The sequence below is a fragment of the Pseudopipra pipra genome, chromosome 3 (assembly GCF_036250125.1).
Source record: "Pseudopipra pipra isolate bDixPip1 chromosome 3, bDixPip1.hap1, whole genome shotgun sequence".
Lineage (NCBI taxonomy): Eukaryota > Metazoa > Chordata > Aves > Passeriformes > Pipridae > Pseudopipra > Pseudopipra pipra.
This window is the reverse complement of record NC_087551.1, coordinates 1,387,328-1,407,825: the sequence shown is the minus strand read 5'-3', so window position 1 is coordinate 1,407,825 and position 20,498 is coordinate 1,387,328. Positions and strand designations below refer to the sequence as shown.

Sequence of the window (20,498 nt, the reverse complement as noted above, 5' to 3'; positions counted from 1 at the left end):
CTCACGTGGGGCTGTGCCACCACCTGCTTTACTCCAAACCTTTCCTTCCCAAATTAGTCAGCACTGAGGAGAACCAGCAGGTGTGGAGCTGTAACAGCACCGACTTACCTGGTTTTTCTTTATTAGTAGCTGCACAGTCTGGAGGTTGTGTCCATGATCAGTAGATGTAGCTATAGGCATCCTCTCTCCGACCCACAACTGCAAGGGAGAGAAGAGCAGCACACGTGATTTCAAACTACCCCAGGGACAGGGAGGGCAGCAGAGGGAGGCTGCAGAAAGCAGCAGCACTCCAACATGGCCAAGAGGCTTCCTCCTGGGATAGCCCTGCAGTAGGTGGGACATTTTCCTACTGGTGGGGAACGGGATTTCCTCCATACTCACAATTTCATCTTCCACGTCCCTGTTGAACTGGTGGATCTCTTTGGAGGCCAGCAGGTTTGCTTTTCTCTCATTCAAAGGCTCCAGCAACTCCAAGAATTTCTTTTCTACAATAAGGCGTTTGCCATCGACTTCATCTGTGCTCTTGCCCTCCTGGCTCAAAGCCCTGGCCTGGCTCTGCAGCTCCTCAATCTCCTTCTTACGAACATCCATTTGATTCTCCAGCATCTAAACACAAACAGGGCAAAAACGTCCTGAAAACCAGGGTAAAAGCACTTGGTACAGTTAGGGCCCAGCAACAGCTTCCTCAGAAGGAAGAACAGCTGCTGGCCAGTGAGGATTCACCACGTTAGTAATTATTGTAGCATTCATATTGCAAGGAATGAGGCTTAAACAGAGATCCACAACTGGGAGCATGAACTGATCCCCTCAGCTCTGCCTGCTGGTCAAAGCGGTCAGTCTGGCAATGACATAAATGAGTTCTTCTATCGGTCAGGGTACCCTGAAACACTTGGGAGCACACTCAGCTAACTGCTCCCTGCTGGCCCTGCTAATCCTTGCTGCCTTCACAGCAGGGAACCAGGGACAAGTCTGAATCACAGGCAGGCAGCCATGTGCAGAGGGCATCAAGAAATTTGTTTCTGTGTGTATGTCTGGTTCTTCTGAAAGATACTCGAAACAATGGGAAGAAAGACAAGCAAATCAATTCTGTTCTAAACTGAAAGGCTCCCCCTCCTGTTCCTTCGAGTGCAGCATCTGCTGTCTGCCCTCTCTGCCCCCTGTGCTCTGTTTACCTGCTGCTTCTTCAACAGGATGTTGACACTGGTGAGGTCTTTCCCGTAGTCATCCGACTGAATCTGGCTCTCCAAGCCATTGAGCCACTTGTCCAGGTCAGCACAGCTCTGGGTGAAGAGCTCGGCCTTGTTCGCGTCGAACAGACGCTGAGCCTTGGTCTGGGTCGTGGATTCCAGCTCGTCCCACATCTGATGGAGACCCGTCAGCTTCTCCTTCACCACGGCCTCGGTCTCTGGTTTCTCTGCAATGAGCTGCATTCCCTCCTGCAAAGCAAAGAGCATCAAATGGAACCTCCTCACAGCACTCACAGCACTCACAGCCCGTCAGGACAATTATCCTGATTAGGGAGCACTCCGGATCCCTCATCTGCTGCCAGCATCAGCCACTCATTTCCTATCTCCAATTATCCAGTGACTCCTTCCAGAGCATCAGCCCCCAGGCCCCTCCTGCCTGGAAGAGGTTTCTGGGCCCTGGGAAGGCCAAGCAATGCCTCCTTTCTCTGCCCTGCTGCACATGTTCCCTGTGGGAGCTCCCGGGGACACGGCTCAGGGGGGTGGAGCAGGAGCTGCACACACTGTGTGTCCAGCTTTTGGGGGCCTCGTCATGGAGAGCCACGGGGACCCAGGGTAACACTGGGACAGGGAGCTGGTGGCCCCAAAACTGGGCTGTGTCAGTGGGTTACAGCAACTACCAGGGGATTAAGCCAGAGAGGAACAAGATTCCTTGGGAAGCTGGAACCCTGTACCCAGCACCAGCAGGGCACTTGGATGCCTTTTTGCCTTTACAAAATTGCATTAGTTTTGGAAATATTTTCTTTATTCTAATTGTCCCTCTATCTCTGCACCTGGGATGCTGCTCCCAACCCAGCACATTCAGTGTGAATGTTAATCCAGGGATTGTCACAACTCTGGTCCTTTGCTGCAATCTGATTTTTCAGAGGCAAAGGGGGAGGATGTATTAGCATCACTAAAAAAGAACTTTCAGTACTAAGAGCAGCCTCCTAATTACACCATTAAAGGGTATTGCCATTTGTAGATCAGAGAAAAGCCTCTAATGGGATATGGAGTGCCAAAGTGGGAGAGGAAATGAGCAATTAAGCTAACTTACACTGAACAGAAACCCACTGTCAGAGCAAAGAGGAGACCTCCTCAGTGTTCCAGAGCCGTGCAGGAGAAATGGGGGGGAAGTACAGCTCATCACAGCATATTAAAGCTTCAGGGTAACTTGATACAGAGCTGTGAATCTTAATTAATCACAAAACTGGCTGTACTTTACCTCATGCACTACTTTTGCAAGGGGAAAGAAGCCTGGTTTAGTCCTGAATGAACAAGAACCAGCTTAGCAACACAGGAGACTAAACTCAGCTATTCCCCTACATTCCATTATTTCCCAGGAAGTGCTTCTACTCTGTTAGCTCAAATCCCCTAGGCTGTGCTTTCCTCCTGACAGATAGGAAAGACCAGACAAATTAAACTGGCACCTTGTCCAACGTGAGTCTGTGAGAATGGCTTGGATGAAAACCATTTAACATGAGGGAGGAATAAACTGGGTCAGCTGGAGACACAGTGCAGCAGAAATCTCCCTTAGCCTTCCCTGGGGGATGACTCAAGAGCCAACTCTGCAGAGGAGCAGGTCCCATCTTTGTGCACAGCCACCTTGGACAAAAATGAGGGCATTGTTCGGGTGTTCTTTACTTACCTTTTCAATCTTCTCCAGCCACTCTTTGTTGGATGCAAGCTCTGCCATAAATGCCTGGTGCTTCAGCCACTTGCTGTGCAGGTTCCTTGCCTCATCATAGGACATGTCCTGGGCTGTAAGCATCTTTTCATTGATCCAGAGGGAGAGCTGGAAAGGAAAACACATGGGGGTTTGTGGAAACACTCCTAGTGTGAAATAATGGGGGCCTGTGGAAACACTCTTAGTGTGAATTAATGCAAAGTATCAAAATGCCTCCGAACAAGGACAAAGAGATGACTCTAGAAAAGAGCTGTGTGAGATTCAGAGACTGCTCTTACTCAGAGTTTTCCTCAAGGTTCAGTCAAGGATCTGCCTCTAACAGTTGAATGTAAACACCCATCTCCAGTGCATAAAGAAGCCACAAGTGCAGCAGAAAGGACTCGACTCCGTGATAAGCACAATCAAACACTCAGGTCTCACCCAGTTCACCAGCACAGCAAAGGGACACGTGTCCCACTGGCTGGTCCCAGGGTACCTTCAGGTCACTCTTTCCTCTCAGCATTACTCAGTGTGTGACTCAGGGACAGGAGTGTCCCATCACACCATGTGGAGCCTTCCTGACTCCCTGAGGACACTGCAGACACACACATGGATGGGGTGGCAGCCAGAAGGCAGCTCCAGAACTGACCAGAGCCCCAAGGATTCCAGCTTTCCATGGACACTCTGAATGAGAAATCCCCTATTTCTACTTGTATCAAAAGTAGAGATGGTTTTGTACCATTAATTCACACCACATTTGTACCTTTCCCCCACAGTCTTTCCTCTATTTAGCTTTACATACATAATCTGGTTATTTGTCCAGTCTCCAGTAGGGTTTGGTATTGGAGACTTTTCTTTCCCCACTATATAAAATCTAAGATGGTTTTCTTTCTGCAAATACAAAGGCACTGAGAACAATTTCCATATCACCCCTAGAGCAAACCAATACTTTAAGAGATAGTTTATTTGCCAAGGGCAAATGGAATGTGGAAATGATCCTAGCAGCCAACATCCCATTTCCTCCCAGAGCCAGTCTGACTGCTTCATCTGTCCCTTAGGTGTGGATAAAAACCACATTCACAGGAGTGTTCATAGAATCTGAAAAGGTTCATTTTCTGCATATTTAGAGCGACCTACCCAAGTGGAAAATGTCAAAACAAATCTCAGCTTGGTTTCCAGAACACCACTTGGGAGAGCAAGCAGCCCAAACCCAGAGCCCTGGCCTCCACTGTGTGCTCAGGACATAGGGCAACAAATTCCACTGAGCACTCACAAACCTGTTTTCAATTGTCCCTTAAAAGCACCATAAGTTCCACAAAAAGGCAAAACTTATCAGAGAAAACAGAGAAACTCCTCATTGGATCTTCCCATCCAGTCTCAGTGGAAAAGTGCTCATGTTAATGAAGACCTCTGTAGGCAGGGGTTGATGTCAGAACAGGCTACTGAGCAGTGCGAGGCTACACGGAGATTAGGAGATAACCCAGAATTAGTGGTTTTACTCCTGCCTTTCTGGGGAGCAGACAGCTGCTCTGCCCTGCAAATTGCACTGCTTGGCTTTCACTGTTTGCTTTTACTCGGCCACAGCTTTAGGGCTCCCGGGGATTTCAAAGTGCTTCCCAAGGAGAGGCAGCACTGTCCTGTGACCAGCTGGGGGGAGGATAAACCCCTCCTCTCTGCCTCTCACAGTGTTGTTCTGCTCCTTCTGAGGGCACAGAAGTGCAGAGACAGTGTTTAAGGGCTCACTACTAAAATCTGGATTTTTGCAAACTACAGGCACGGGAAGTCAGTACCTTCCGTGCAAAAGTAGATTTTTAAAAAGTAATACAATTCCCTGGATTGCCTGAGATTGACACCTGGAGCCTTTATTTCTCCAGAATACCCTAAGTCAGCTGTTAAGGCCAGCAGAGCATTAGGCTTCCTCCCATCCTTTGCAGCTGTCCCAGAGCCCTGTTCCTGCTCCAGCTCCCCCTGTAACACCCTGCAGTGCCAGCCAGCCATGGAGGCAAACCCCTCCTGACCCTGGGAGAGCAACAAAGGCAGGGGAAAGGGCCCCGAGTGCTGCTGCCCTTCCTAGACACTGCCCAGAGCCAGGCTGGCACAGCCCATCCTGCTGGGAGAGGCTCCCATGGCCAAAGCTGCCAGCACACTCCAGGGAAAAGCCATTGGAGTGTGGATCCTCGCCAGGCCCTTCACTGGCGTCCCCACGGAAAGGAGCCCAGACAGCACTGGGACTCCTCAGGGAAGAGCAGCTGGAAACTCTTGGAAGGTGAGCTGAGAAAGAGCAGGAAGGCAAAGAAAGCTAAATGGCAACATTTATCAGGTCCCCTCCTCTCAGGATTTCCTGCTGTCACTCTTCCACTCCCTCACGAATTTATTTAACACATTCATATGGACACTGCAAGGGACAGCCAGAGAAGCAGCGCCCCAGGATTAACCCGTGACAGTGAATGTGACTCCCAACAACACAGTCTGCTGTTTCCCCTGCCTGTGACCCCTCAGGGAAGGGGTGAGCTGCTGGCAGGAGCATTATCCTGTCACTCCTGAGCCCCACTGACCCTGTTCAGGGCCTGGCCCGGAGCAGCAGCAGGAAGGACGAGGGGCACGAGGCCACTCTTATAACAACACCCAGCCTGGGGAGGAAAGTGGCTGCCCTGGGAAGGAACACTGCAGAGAACACTCTTCCTTTCCTCGGGTTGCAGAGGGATGGACACTGTCCCTTGGGGCAGGAAGGACAAAGGATCACTGCCAGGTCAAACAGGGACTGTTCTCAGCCCCTCAGGCAGGGCTGACCACAAAGCCAAGGGGAGGTGTTCCCATGGCTCCCTTCCAGCCCACAGGACAGTGCTGCTCCATCACACTCAGGGAGGTGTCAGCAGCACTTTGTAACCATGCTGCTGTAAATCCTGAGTCTCATTATGGCTCAGTCTCCTCAGGAAACAGCCCTTCCATCATCGCCAGGCCCAGTGCCCTCTCCAGGAGGAGTGGAGACACTGGTGACATTGGGGTCATTGTGAGTTTGAACTGTGCAGCCCAGACAGCCATGCTTTAGCGGCTGCAGAGGAGAGGCATTCAGGCAGCCAGCACTGCAGCTTTCACGTGTTCCTTTTTCTTTCAGTGACAGAGGGGCAAACCCAGCTCCTGGGGAACACATCCACACTGACTGGGAGGCTCCAGGAGAGCTCCAGGAGCCAGGGGGATCTTTGTACCCGAGATGGCACACAGGAAGGAAGAAGCTGCTGCTAATAACAGCAGCGTTTTTGCTAATCTGTCATGTTTTAACTCCCAAGGAAGGAGCTGAGGGCAAGCTCATGGCTCGCTTACGCAATGCAGGGACACAGACTGCACCCAGGCAACCACCCACAACACCACTGCCCAGTTCAGGAGCAAACCCCCCCGGAAAGGCTCTTTAACATCTGCCAGGACTGCAGGAAATAACCTGAACATTACTTGATTCATTCCTTGTGCTAGGATAAGAGTATTCCAAACCTTGAAACGTTGCCTTTGGTGTAAAGAGTCCATATAAATCATGGATACAGTTTCTTTTTTCAAATGTTATAATACTTAACTGTTTTAAACACATGAAAACTATCAGGTAAATCACACATTATAAATGACCCAGCTTAATCCTGCTCCCCTCTTATTCCTAACCTCCTATTCTTCTGACTAATGTTTGGGAGAAATCACTTGGAATCTCCTTCACCAGGCCACATACACCTGTAGACAAAATTCTTATTAACTGCAGTACTAATCCCACCACATTCCACTGATTATAACTTATACCACAGCAGAAAATCTTCATTGCTTTTGGCAGTTTTCTATGTCTTTATCTCACATGACAAAAGAAATTCAGTTCACAAGAGGAACCAAGCATTTATTTTTGCAGGGTTTTTTATGTTTACTCCACACTAAATACTACTGGATGACTTGACTGCAAAATGCTGAGCCTTCCAGTCCTCATAAAACATGGAGTGAATGCCCTTCTGCAGGATGCAGCTTTGAGCAGTAAAAGTGAAAGGACATGACTTACCTCTTGACAATCCTGAAGGAACTTTTGGAGGTCCCTGTTATCCTTCAGTCTCATCAGAAGTTCACTGGCTGCTTCACGGTTCTTCCTATGTCTGGTCAAAATAAGAAAAACAGCAGAGAAAAGAACTTGAAATAGGTATTACATGGAAAACTGTGGGTTTCTGGAGCCTCTTTGGGCCCCAGGTGCTGAGTAGTTTTGTAGTGTGTGTCCTCTGCTGCCTTTTAAGGGAGGACATTTTGGAGGCTCAGAGCTGTGTGTTATTTAATGGGCTTACTGAGGTTCAGCCTCTATTTGCTTTTGTGACCAGTTAAACACACAGAGAAAGTTTTGAAGTCAGCAGGGTTTCACAAGTTGTCATGGACAGAACTGGGACAGATCCTTGCAGCCCACAGGAACGTTCAGACTGTTTGCCAAAAACCATAAGCAAACTGTTTGCAAATAGCAACACTCAGGTGGGGTTGTGTGGCCCTTGCAGAGCAAGGACCTGCTGTAATGCTCTGCAGAACACTCCTCCAGCACCTCCCTGTCCTGCACAGAGCTGGGGGGGCTGCAGAGCCTTCCCAACCCTGTGTTTGACCAACAGCACACGCAGCACCCCGGGGGGGTTCTGCAAACAGAACCTTTATGCACCTTGGGACAGAGTGTTCAAGAGCAGACAGAATAAAATAAAAGGTTAGTCCAGAAGCCCTGGGTTTCATTCATCACTTGAAGGATGAGTCACGCTGATAATCCCAAAGGTCTTGGTGGGTTTTTCAAATGGAATGGGGCCTGGAGAGCTGATCCCAAGGTACCTCTGGGCATGTTTTTTAAAAATTGCTTATCTGGAGTAGTTATCCTTGTCCTTTTATTATTTATGAGGAGATTTACATGGAAGAGACAGAGTAAAGAAGATAATTTTTATTTGTTCCTATTGCACTGTGCAGGGGTTTAAAGTGAAATATTGCTGCCATTTGTAATAAGATAAATAGGTAGTGAGATTTGGAAATTATTTTAGAGGGTGGCAATTTATAAGATGAGCTCAGCACATGCTGGCAAGAGCTAGATAAATCCGTGTTAGTGGAGATCTCCAGAGACTCCTGATGTTCCAGAGGACTATAAATTACACGGTGATGACAACAACTGGATTAGGATAGCACTTTCCCTGATCTACAGTAAGTCACCAGAGCCAGCTCTGTGGCACGAATTGAGTGACTTCAGAAACACAAGGGGCACTTAGGGATACATCTGCTATAAAAGCAAAAGGTCTGTAGGCAGAGCAATAGGAGAAAACCCTTTGCAGGATTACAGTTTGCTTCTCTCTGGTCTCAAGAGTCCCCTGGGAATAACCAGGAGAGCAGGTCTCTGTAGCTGTAGGTCAGGAAAACGGATTTACAGATTGGATGGCAAGGAAGACACAAGTAACCATCAAAGCAAGAGCCTGGAGTCCAAGCCCAGGTGAGCCTGAAGTTTTGACAGAGCACAAAGGAAAAGACATGTAAGTTGTGCCTCAGGAGAAACCTCTCCAAGGCAGCAAACAACCCTGGGGTCCATCCCACTCCTTCTTGGCTGCACTTCCCATGCCTGGGCAAACCCAGGGCATTACTCAGGTCGCTAAAATGAAGCAAAGAACTGCTGGGGTGATTTTATCATGATGATTTCATAGATCTAAGGCTAGATTACATTACAGGCTCTTGTACTCTGGAGAGGACACGAGAGATGAAGTTAGAAGGAGAACTTTCATGACACTTATTTGAATTAAGACTAAGTAGAGAAGTTGTTATGTTGAGAAACCTTGAGTTTAAAAAAACTAATAAAATTATCTCCCACAGAGTGTTGGAAACACTAATTCCAAGGGCTTTGAAGGAAACCATGCAGGGATATCAAACAGAGGATGACATACCACAGCAAATATGAACTGTGGTGCTTAGAGTGATTTAACTGTAAAAGGTTGTTTTGCTGCCCAAGATGACCTGGAGTGAGACTGGACAAGGAGAGTTCTCTGAAGAACAGGGCTGAACTGTAACAAGGTAGAAGCATTTTGAGAATGGACACTGCTGGAACAGACAGGAATTCCTGTGTTTTCATCACTGACATTTTTTATGTTCTCCTGCTCCAGGCTGCCTACATCTTAATATGATTAACTGCTTGCTCAAGTATCCCCAAATTCTTTAAAAGAATTCACACTTAAGGTTGCCACTGACTGCTTCTTACTAATTTGTTGCAATAGTTTGTGGAAGAAGATCCTACACTTGCAGAGAAGTTTGCTCTGCAGGCTCCCAATTATTTAGAATGACTTGGAATTTCCCTGCCTGTATCACACACATGACTTACACCCCAAGTGCAAGATCTGACACAAATTATTCCAAGAGCAGAGCAGCACAATTTGTCCCAGTGTCCCCATGCTGACTCCCAGAGGCCCCTGAAAATGCTGACAGAGCTGAAAACTGACAAAACCACTTGTGGTTTAACTGTAAAAGCCTTGTGGGTTCCAAAGCCTGTGCAGAAATAATAAATCCTGCACGTGGTGTGGATGTGAATGCAGCTGCCTGCTCGCAGTACTGACATATATGCAAGGCAGCTTCAGCTCCTCTGGTTGTCCCAGCAAACAAGGGGCCCTCTCCCTTCTGAATGGGCAAGAACAAAAATTACTTCTGTTCTCTGCTGAGCAGAAAGTTGCACAAATACAAAAGTTGATGTCAAACAGGCCCAGATCACAACTGGTGCCAGATCTGCCGCTGTCTTTAAACTAAACCTCGCTTGCAGAGTCAGGGAGGCCATGGGACACATGGATTGGGGCAGTTCCCCAGCACTCCTGCAAGAGAGAATGGAGGAGAAAACACTCCAGAGCAGCAGAAGTGCCCAAAGCAGGGACAGCTGCACTGGGGAGACCAGCTCCTTTCCCAGCTGGAAAAGCTAGCAATAGCTGGATTCAACCCATCTGCTCCTTCCCCCACCCTTCCTCCACGTCCTTATTCCCATTTATTCTTCCCTGTGAGCTGCACTAAAGCTGAAATGTTTCTCTCCTGTTGCACTCTCCTCTCCCTGGTGCCATCTGTATTTCCAGGGAAAGCACTCCAGGGCAGGGTGTCTGTGCTGCACCAAGGGACAGTGGGGTCTCCTCGGGTACAGCTGGAAGGCACGACTGTAAAACCCACTGAACAATACTGAAAACTACAAAGAGCTCCATGGGGGAAGTGTGGAGCCACTGCACATACTTGGACGTGTTTGTTTTGGTCCTTTGTTATACATCCAGGAGGAGCTTTTTGTAAAAGCAAAGAGGCTTCCTTTGCCACCACTCCCACTGCACCCAGCCCCAAGGCTTTGTTCTCCAGGCTTATCAGCCTGACAGACTCGGGAGCAATCCCAGGGATTTCCTGAAGAGCAGCCACCGGATGGTTTTTGCAGCGCTCGGCATGAATAGCTCTGGGATTGAGGAAACGCTTGGGAAAAGGGGGCTCAAAGGAATACAGTCTCCAGGACTTGCTGGCCATTCCAAGGAGGAACTCCAGTCCATCCCACAGGGGTGCCTCAGGACAATGGGGACACAGGGGAGCAGCTGCACTGGGGGGACAGTCACAGGGGCAGGAACCTCCCTGCAGAGCACACAGGACACAGGCCTGTGTCCCACCACAGCCACCCCAGACAGGGCTGCAAGCAGCAGCTGACCTGTTGCTGCGACATCCTTGGATTCCATCTTTTAATATTCCAAAAGCTGCAGAAAGAAGACACCTGACCAGAAGGCTGGGATCAAGCTCTCCTCGTTTCACAAGTGGATGGGAAAACTTAGAGCAGAGTTGGAAGTCGGAGAGGGTAAATAAGGATAATTACTGTCCTAGCTGTCCCCTTGACTGCTTTCATATAATCTCCTCTTGCTGGCCTTTGCAGATGCTCCCTGGGGTCTGGAGTCAAGCTGGTTAGAGAATGGAAATGTGGGGAATCCTTGGGGTTGGGCTGTCAGAGGGCTCAAAGGAAGGGTCACCAGTAACACTGGACAGTTCACTGCTGTGTTCTGACACTCACAACGGAAAAGTGTCTTGAAAGAATGCACTTTTATCCTACCCAAAAGTAGAAAGAACATGAATCACAGTCATGAAAACCGAGCATTTGGGTTTCAAAGACAAAGGAACTCTTAGTGTTCTATAGCATCCATGCCACAGCCAGAGAGAGAAGGCAAAGGACTTGTTCCAGGCTGAAAGGCACATTTGTACCAGTGCTGCCTAATCTGATTGCAGAGGGGCCAGACAAGCTGGAAGAGGAGATCAAAGCTGAGGGTGGGGTGGATGCAATGCCAATCCCACTCCTGAAGAGCCACATTCCTCCTTCAGAGGAAGGACAAGAACAGCCAGGAGGGAGCAGAGGAAACCAAGGCTTGTGGAACCAGACACAGCTACTGCTACAGCTCCCACCACAGCACCAAGCCTGCTCTTGCTCCAGAATTACATGGCACCCCTCAAACAGCCGAATCCTGGGCAGGAGCTCATTACCCAGCAAGCCTCTAGGAAGTGAGAGGGGTATTATTTAATTAAGATTAGCCTGGTTTTGAAACTCAGCAGTTCCTATTTTTCCACAGGACAAAAGAAATAGTCTGCAACAGACATTTTCTAGCTTTTCCTTTGCCTTTGGATCCTGGCAAAAGGGCATCTCTCAGAGAACAGAATTCAGTTACCAACAGCTACATTGTGCCATTGTTCTGACCTTACCTGTCATCAATAGAGTCCACTTTCTCCTGGATTTTATCAGAGTTAATGTTCCCATCACTAACGAGCCTCCTGCCAGTCTCCACAACTGCATTGATCTTCTCCTCATTGGCATCCATCGTGGTCATGAAATCCTCCTGCTTTTTAATGGCAGCCTCTGCTCCTTCCAAGGTGGTGGGCATCTCTGTGTGTGCCAGAACGTACTCCTGGGGTTACAGCAGAGATCAGAGAGGGAAAAGGGTTACACTCAGGCTGTGCTGCTGCTGCAACAACAGACTCAGCACTCATCTCCCAAGAACTGTTCCAAGCAAAACACAGTTAAAAAAAGGCAATTTATCTATTTGTGGCTCTCCTGCCAAATGATTCTGTCTGCTAATTGCTTACAGTATACAGTGCCAACCTATAGGAATTAAGTCAGGTATATCTTGACCACTTGCCTGGTTATTAAGAAAGGCTTCTGCTTGCTTGGTGTCTCTGAGAAACAGCTGGTAGGCATGAGACTGGGAAAGGAGATTCTGCCTGTTCTCCCACATCTTGTGGAGCTCGTTCCATCCAGTGTCCAAGGCTTGCAGGCGCTGGCGTAGGAACATGTACTGAGCATCAGTTTGCCCCTGTGTCACCATCTCCCCCATGTCCCTCATCTTCTGATAATCTTCCTCGTAGTTGTTGATCTCGTTCTTAATGTTCTCGTGCTGGGTGAGCAGCTTCTCAGCCTCTGTCAGGGTGTTGGGCATGTCTTCGGATGCGATGGCAGTCTGTGTCCTGGAGAGCCACGACTGGAAGTCATCCAGGTCCCTCAGGAACTGCTGCAGCTTGCTCGCCTCTCCCAGGGACTCCTCCCGGTTCTTCAGGGTGGTCTTCATCTCCTCCCACACATCATTGATTTCTGCGAGCCGTGAGAGGATGGCCTGTGCCTGGTCGGGGTGCTCAGACTCCAGCTTCTCTGCCTCCTTCTGCAGGTCGCTGAGCTTGGCCTCGATGGCCACCAGGTCCCGCTCCATGCCCGTCAGCTTCCTCTGCAGGGCCATCACTCCCGCCAGGTCGTTACCCAGGTCCTGGGTGGACTCGATCACTTTGGTCTTTTCCCTGATCCAGGATTTGGTTTCATTACATTCGAGATGGTAGTTCTGGATGCTCAGAGCAGAGAGCAGAGCATCCTTCTTCCTATCCACCAGCTCTCTGAACTGGCTCCACCTGAAACGTGTGAGGAGAGAAGAGCAGAGAGACTTGTGAGGAACGGCTACAGCAACATTGCTCAGTGAGCAGTTGCTCCCCTCAGCTTGGTAAGTGTAACCCAGCTACTCATGGCTTTCCCAGTCCTTCCCACAGCATCAGTATTTTTAGCAAAGCAACCATTAACCAAGCTATAGTGAATATTAGCATGTGACAAGTACCAGCACACTGAGTGTCATTTCTCCTCAAGTGAAAAATTGCCAGTTACATCGATTTCTCACACTAAATGCACTCCCTTGGTTTACTGTCAAGCAAAAAACCAAGTGAGTTTACACAAAACTATATCGGTTTCTTTTTTTTCATACTCATTCCAGTCAATTCCCAGCTCTCAAATCAAGGCACTGACACACTCAGGGCCTGATTAAGTCAAGAGCAAAACCCCATCTGTTAATCAAATGTTTGAAAGGCACAGCTCCTTCCTTTTGAAGCACTTAGGGCCTACCTCGAAGACACTCTGGTATCAGTATATCTTAAAAAACACGTGTTAGAAACCCAAATGATGCCGCCGTACTTGTTCCAGGCAGTGTCATGTTCCTGAGCACGAGGCCTTGGCTCACCTGGTGTTGAGTTTATCTTGCTGTGCTTTGATCTTCTCGCCGGGGTGGCCGCTGTGCATCAGCTGCCTGGCGATCTGGTTCACGACGGCCACGCGGGACGCCTGGTTGTTCATTTCTGGTTCCAAGCTCTCAAACCTGGAGTCGGGGAAAACAAACAAACAAAACATCCCACAGCCATTAGGGAATCTGAGCCACAGGCAAGCTGGTGTAAAAATACTTTCACCCACATTTCCCTAACTTCCCGGTGAAGGCACTCTCACCTGTGCTGGATCACTTCCAGGTCCTCCAGCTTCTCTGGAATCTGCATGTTATTCAGCCACTTCTCCTTCTCATCAATCCAAAGCTCACAAGCGTCTGCCTCACTGAACATCTTATAAAGAGCCAGGGTGTCCTGCAGGGCCTGCTTACGCAGCCGAGTGAGCTCAGCGACCTCTTTGTATCTCTCCTCGATTCCGGTCAACCTTCCCTGCACATCCGGGGATCCGGCGTGTTCCTGCGGCAGGGCCTTGGCCTGCTCATGCAGCGAGTCGATGGTGGGCCGGTAGCTCGCAATCTCCTCAGCCACATCCTTGTGCTTCTTGACCAAGGACTGAGTGGAGTACTCGTCGTGGCCAACATCGTTGCTGGACACAATTTTGAGGATGTCCAACATCCACGCATCGATGTCGTCAGCGTCAGCCTGGAACTGGTGAAGCAGAGAGGCTTCCTCCAGGCGCTTCTTCCTAATGGCAGATAACTGCTCCAGGTTGGCCCACTGCTCCCGGATATCCTTAATTCTTTCTCTGATTTTCTCAGACCCAAAGTGCTCTTCCGCGATCATGTCTTCACCTTCTTTTATCGCCTGCTGGAAGTGGCCACTGCGGCCACTCATCTCGTCCTCAAACGCCTTATGTTTGCTCAGGAGTCGGACCACGCTGGTGAGATCCTTCCCGTAGTCATCGGACGACAGGATCTGCTCCTTCTCCCTGATCCAACCCTCCTCCTCGGCCATTTCCCAGAAGAACTTCCAGAGGCGTCGGGACTCCTCGAGGCGTGCCCGGCGCTCGGCCGCGAGCTGGCACAGCTCCTGGTAGCAGAACTCCATGTGGGCCACGCGGTCCCGGATCACCTGCGGGTCACACGGCTTGTACCCTGCTCGGACAGAGAGCACACGTTACAACCCGGGCTCGCTCGCTGCCAAACCCACAGCTGGGGCACACATGGAGTCCAGAATTCCTGCTTGTTCCAGCTACAAAGTGTAGGCCAAAGAATCCATGGTTAGTCTCCTGAAAGGGAGTGTGAGCTGCTCAAGCTCCACCACACAATAGTACAGATCAGAAAATACTGTTCTTTGCCTAAAGACAAAAAACCCAAACCAAAATTCACCGAGTTCAGATTTATACCAGCTTCATACACAACTGCACAAAATGGGCGTCATTTCCTCTAGTCAGTGACAATTCCTAGGGAAACGCTTCCTCTTGGCATAAACTGGGACACTGTCAGACTGGGCCCAACAACCTGTGTTGTTTGCCTCAGGAACACAGAATGGGGAACTCCAGTGACCTCTACAAAGCCAGGGCAGCTGCTGAGGAGGGTGACATGCCATGCAAAGCACCAGCCCACACTCAGCTCCTGAGCAGGTTCCTGGGCCAATAAATCATTGACATGGGAAGTATAGCAGGAACTACTGAAGCTGGACTCTCCGATTCCAGGGGGGAATTTCACCCAACCTCTCCTGCAGAGCTAACGAGCCCTGCAGCCAATCTCACAGGTAATTAACACACAGAAGGGCGTGTGGCTGCTGGTTACCTTCTCCATCCGTGGCAAACTTCTGAGCAGAGGCATTGACCCCTCTCACTCTCTCAGCCTGGATGGCAATGTCAGCCTCCACCAGGGCGTGTTTCTGCAGCAGGTCTTCAACTCCCAGCAAATGTTTGCCGTAGTCTTGGGACAGCAGAAGCACCTGATCAAAATGTAAAGGATAAGTGAAATGGGCTGAAGGCCTTAAGCTGTTTGTTTCTTCCTGACTCCAGGCATGACACTGTTCTGTGTTGGTGCATTAAAGACATCAATTCCAAATGTAGAGAGACGAGGCTGACAGGAATTTGGGCCAATATTTTTAAAATCACTGGCAACCATGAAGAAGTTGCCTGCTCTTTAATGAGTTTTAAGTCTGGAATGATGAGAGGCTGAGTTAGCTCAGCAGGACCAAGGAGCAGCACTGGGCCCAGGTGCTGTGGGCTCCCACTGAGCTACACACAGCTTTCTTTCCTTCAACAGCTTCCAAGTTCTGCTGGCTGATGGACAAGTCATGGTCCTTTCCCTTCCCAAATCCCATGAGAACAGACAGGAAGAAATTCATGCTTTTTAAAGCACAGGGGTGAAGAGGTGGCTTGTTCTCCATGTAAATTGTGATGAAGAGAAATGATTTAATTCCCTTTCACCAAACCTGTCCTCTTTACCCAGGCACTATGACCAAAGCCTGTGGCCCTTATGAGACAGACCTGAAGATGGAAAGTGGCTTTTTATAGGAGTGAACTTGTTCTTTTTCCTTGCTTGTTTTTAATCTTTAACAAATCATCATAAGGAATTTGTTTCTTAGGAAGGAATTTGGATCTTCTGTGTTTGCCTATGAAACCAGAGGGGCAAAATGAATCTTAAAGCTTGACCAAACAGGACACATCCACCTCTGGACAATATTTGGTCTATGTGCTCCAACGGGTCCCACCCACCTTCATCTCGTCCATCCAGTCCATAATGTACAGCATCTCCTGGAAAATCTTCTGCAGGCCGAGGTTCATCTCGAGCCGCTGCCTGCGTGCGCGGAGCAGCTCCAGGAGGTACTCCCAGAGGCGGATGACGTTGTCCTTCCTGGCGGTGATGCGCTTGATGTCGTGGTAGTTCTCGGTCTCCAGCTCCTTGGCCACGGCCACCACGGCCTGGACGCGCTCCTCGTAGGCCGCGATGTCCGTCTCGATGGCCTCGTGCTTCTTCGTGGCAGCCTCGACCGCTGGCAGGTCGAAGCCAAAGTTGTCCTGCAAAGACAGAGGCACCTCTTCAGGGATGGTGCTGAGGAGAGGAGCCCCACTGCTCAACCCCTGACAGCAGTGCTGACTGTGCACAGTGCACCTGTGAGCAAAGCTGGCATCTCAAGATGGCCCAAGAAGTCTTTAATAAAACGAGAGGCACCTCTGATAACAGAGAGCCACTGATAAAATCAGAGATATCAGTCACTGCCTGAGAAAAAAATCACATGGCCATCAGGATTAGGCTGGGGTTTTGGATATTAAAAAATTCAATTAATTCCTGGGCTAATTTCACTGAATTCACCAAAACACTCAGATAAAGAAAATCTTGACTGTGGGTAGTTATTTCCTCCTCAAATCTCCTGAGCACAGGCTGATAGGTTTAGGGAAGGGGTATCCCCAATGCATTAAAGACAGGACCTACAGTACACACACATATGCACTATCTAAACACCAGAAACAAACACACACATATGTAGATTCAGTCAAACACGGGGCACAGGGGAGAAAATGTTCTCTTTGCAAGAACTGTGCCCTCTAATTCCTGTAATCAGTCCCCCAGAACCCCTGAGAGCAGCACCTGGGACACGAGGCGCTGGTTCTCGCTCAGCCAGGTCTCCCTCATGGCTGCCTTGCGATCGAATCTCCGCGCCAGTTGTTCCAGTTTCTCTTGTCTGATGAGCTCATTTCGCAGTGCCAGTTCTCTTTCATGTTCAGCTTTTTCCAGTCTTTCCCAGGCCTGGAGACGTGCGGAAAAAACACGCGGCTTCTAAACACACATTCTTCCAAGTTATGATAAATCTCATCTCTTTTGCATGGAACCAGGACTGAAGTCACCACAGGCAACTTTCACCAAACTGGCTCATTAAGTTATAAGCCAACAAATCCGGTTTGCTCTGGCTACAAAACACCTTGTTTGCTCATATAAGCACATGACTTCAATCTGTTCTCAATTTAGTCAGTCATTTTCTGAGCAAGGGCTGTAAGAGTTGTTTATCTCAGATGCATTTTCTCTGGTTCTTTCTTTGCCTGAGCAAACCACTGGCTTGAATGTGTAAGAAAGCATTTGTTTAAAAAAAATAAAATCTCCTGAGCACTACTGCCAAACAAGCAGATTCTATCTTCCTCCTTTAGGGAATGGGAATTAGAGATTTATGGCCTCTCACCTCTAAAATCAACATACAATTGTTGTTCTTTATTACATCCACTTTGGAAAAAAAAACAGCTGCAGAATTTGGTTATTTTTGGTGCTTACAAGTCTTTTTTTCCCCCAAAGCCAGATGTTATTCACACACACGACAGAGATATTACAGAAATCAGAACTCTTAGAAGCATGTGGGAAGTCAGCTAATCACCTTTCAGATCTTCTTACAGAGACAACAAAAATACCCTCAATTAAACACAAACTAAATCTTCTAAATCCGAACAGATGCGAAACTGCCTGAAACACAAGTATTTTGGGCATTCCTCCTGCAACCAGGAGAGCTGTGCAGGCTGCTGCTCCCTGGATGAGGCCACAGAAGACAACGAAACCCTGAGTCCCCCAGGAGAGGCTGGCTCTGGTTACCTTGTTAATGTCAGAGATGAGTTTGCCCTCCCTTGGCATGTACACTTTCTGATTGTTGGCTCTCATTTTGCTTTGGATGGTAAAAAGCAGCACTTCCAGGTTTCCTTTTTCTGTAAATCTAAACAAAGTTTTGCAAGAGAATTGAGTCACAATCAAGCTTTCATTGCTATTAAACTGTAATCATAGAAACACAGAGTCACAGAATGCTTTGGGCTGGAAGGGACCTTAAAGCCCATTCGGTGCCACTCCCTGCCATGGGCAGGGACACTTTCCACTAGCCCAGGTTGCTCCAAGCCCCATCCAACCCAGTCTTGGACACTCCCAGGGATGGGGCAGCCACAGCTTCTCTGGGCAACCTGTGCCAGGGCCTCCCCACCCTCTCAGAGAGGCACTTCTATAACATACTGAATACAGTCAACTATAATAAATTGTAATAAAGAGCTTCTTTAAAATGTTGACATGAAGAGTGGAGCATTCAGATAAACACCTCCATCTTCTGTGGAAGCTGGAAGCAATGGAAATAGCCCACACTTCCCCTGGAGCCACTTGGGTCAGACAGCAAAAGCAACCCCACAGAAGTCAGTTGTCTGAGTGTTTGGATTTAAACCCCCTTGAGGGACAGAAAACTGCATTTTCTTTATTCCAGTACGTGCCTTGCCCTAGTTCACTCCATCAGCACAAGAAATGGAAGTTTTATTTAAAGCCCACTGCAGTCACTAAACTCTTCCCACTGTTTTCCCTGACTTGTATGCCTGGGAAATAAACAAACTCCATAAGCACTAGGGAATACTCTGCAATTCTAGAAGACGTCTGGATACTCTGTCGTGTTTTGGGTTGTGATTATTATCCATTAGAACTTATATTAGACAAAAATAAATAGATCTGATATCATGATGCTAAAAGAAGCTTTCTCAAAATAAGTTGCAGTTTTGTTTGCATCAGTTTTAGTAAGCAGGGCTGTTTTACAAAGCCAGACACGCTTCCCCTTGATTTTGGATAAGCAGTGGGGATCTTTTAATAGCACTGAATTGGTATCACACACTGCTATTAAAAGCACGAGTGGTGATATTACTGTACTGCCACACTGTGCTATTACCACTCATGTGATAAGACAGGCATCTGAGAGCAGGGACAGCTCCCAGGACTCCCAGCTCCTGCAGGAGACACACTTTTCTCCTCGCTGTTGTCAGTGCCTGCACTCTGAACAGCACGAAACAAACAGGCCCCGAGTGCCATCAGTGAGCACCGATCAGAAAATAAACCCCTCAGCACCACGAGGGTGACTGGGGTGTGTTTGTTTGCAAAGAAACCCCCGGCTGACTAAACCCAACAAGCGCAGAGCTCGGCCCAGGCCGGGCCCAGACTGACTTGGGCGGTTTCTCCACGGTGCGGTAGGTGTTGAAGGCCTGCAGCTGCTGCTGCACCCCCACCAGGGAGTTGGCGAACTTGCGGTTGTTGAGGATGATGATGGTCTGCTCGATCCACTCCAGCAGGTCGGAGGCCAGCGACTCGTACTTCTCGATCATCTTCTCCGTTTCGATGGCGTTGTCGAGCACCTGCATGAGCACAGCACCCCGTCAGTCCCCAGGGCAGTGAGGCCCCAGGGCACTGAGTCCCCAGGGCAGTGAGGCCCCAGGGCAGTGCTCCTCGAGCACTCACATCCCACCAGCCACACCAAAGAGGCTGCTGGGAGACCCGGGCTCTGAATCAGAGCACTGAGTGCCACAGGGGCTGGAATCCCTGAGGAATGGGAGCATTTTGCAGCAGTGAATTGCCATGATCCCATGGCAACAGCAGGGCAGAGCTTAAAAAGGGTTCATGGTCACTCTGCCAGCTGGAAGGGCGGGGGTAATGTCACCAAAGGGCACAGAGGGACTGCATGTGTTTGAAATGAGGGACTTCTCTGGGCTCCAGAAAGGACAGAGGACCCAGAAGGTGAGGAGCAGTTAATGAGAAAGGAAAAGCAGCAACGATGCAAAATTAACAAGCAAAAATAAAACACCAGCCAAGTGTTTTCTAACGTGAGGCAGCTGGAAATTAACTACTCCTCACAGTCATGTGGGAATACTGAACAGTCAAAACATGTTCAAAAGCAAAACTAAAAACTACCATGGAGTGGACTCCTCAAAAACTATCACCCAAAAAACCCCAGCAATATTTTGCCTGCTTTGCAAAAATTTATAATTTAAACTTGCAAACCTTGCCGATCCGTTTTCCTTCAACAGCTAAAGCTTTCATCTTGGAGAAGTAGTGGTAATAGGTCACCACATAGGTGATGATTGACTTTTCATCAGGGTGATCAACACTGATATCTGCAAACCAAACAAGAGTTATGTCAGTGTGCTGAGGGTGCAGGAGTTACACCACCAGAGCTCACAGTGCACCAAGGAGGTGTTGGGCAGTCAGAGATGGGTCAGTGTCAGGTTTGTCTCCTCATCAGAACTAAATTGAGCAGCTTTGGACTGGTTCTGGACAGGACTGAACTCTGTCACTAAGTGCAGCTTTAGCCCTGTGGGTTAGTGTGGACTGGGGCTAAAGCATGGG

At 48.8% G+C, this 20,498-nt stretch overlaps 1 protein-coding gene across 4 annotated transcripts in view; it reads right to left on the bottom strand.

Annotated features, from left to right (window-relative positions):
* The window catches only part of SPTBN1 (spectrin beta, non-erythrocytic 1), a 114,752-nt gene that overhangs the window by 19,472 nt on the left and 74,782 nt on the right, over positions 1 to 20,498 (bottom strand). For all 4 annotated transcript variants that reach the window (XM_064650938.1, XM_064650939.1, XM_064650940.1 and 1 more), the window contains 15 exons: positions 20,154 to 20,266; positions 19,323 to 19,510; positions 17,955 to 18,072; positions 16,968 to 17,126; positions 16,094 to 16,396; positions 15,171 to 15,324; positions 13,643 to 14,513; positions 13,383 to 13,517; positions 12,030 to 12,786; positions 11,596 to 11,798; positions 6,917 to 7,007; positions 2,872 to 3,018; positions 1,173 to 1,436; positions 382 to 606; positions 109 to 198 (listed from right to left, as the gene is read on the bottom strand). In XM_064650938.1, coding sequence (XP_064507008.1) covers positions 109 to 198; positions 382 to 606; positions 1,173 to 1,436; positions 2,872 to 3,018; positions 6,917 to 7,007; positions 11,596 to 11,798; positions 12,030 to 12,786; positions 13,383 to 13,517; positions 13,643 to 14,513; positions 15,171 to 15,324; positions 16,094 to 16,396; positions 16,968 to 17,126; positions 17,955 to 18,072; positions 19,323 to 19,510; positions 20,154 to 20,266 — 3,818 coding nt within the window. The remainder of the gene's footprint in view (positions 1 to 108; positions 199 to 381; positions 607 to 1,172; positions 1,437 to 2,871; positions 3,019 to 6,916; positions 7,008 to 11,595; positions 11,799 to 12,029; positions 12,787 to 13,382; positions 13,518 to 13,642; positions 14,514 to 15,170; positions 15,325 to 16,093; positions 16,397 to 16,967; positions 17,127 to 17,954; positions 18,073 to 19,322; positions 19,511 to 20,153; positions 20,267 to 20,498) is intronic.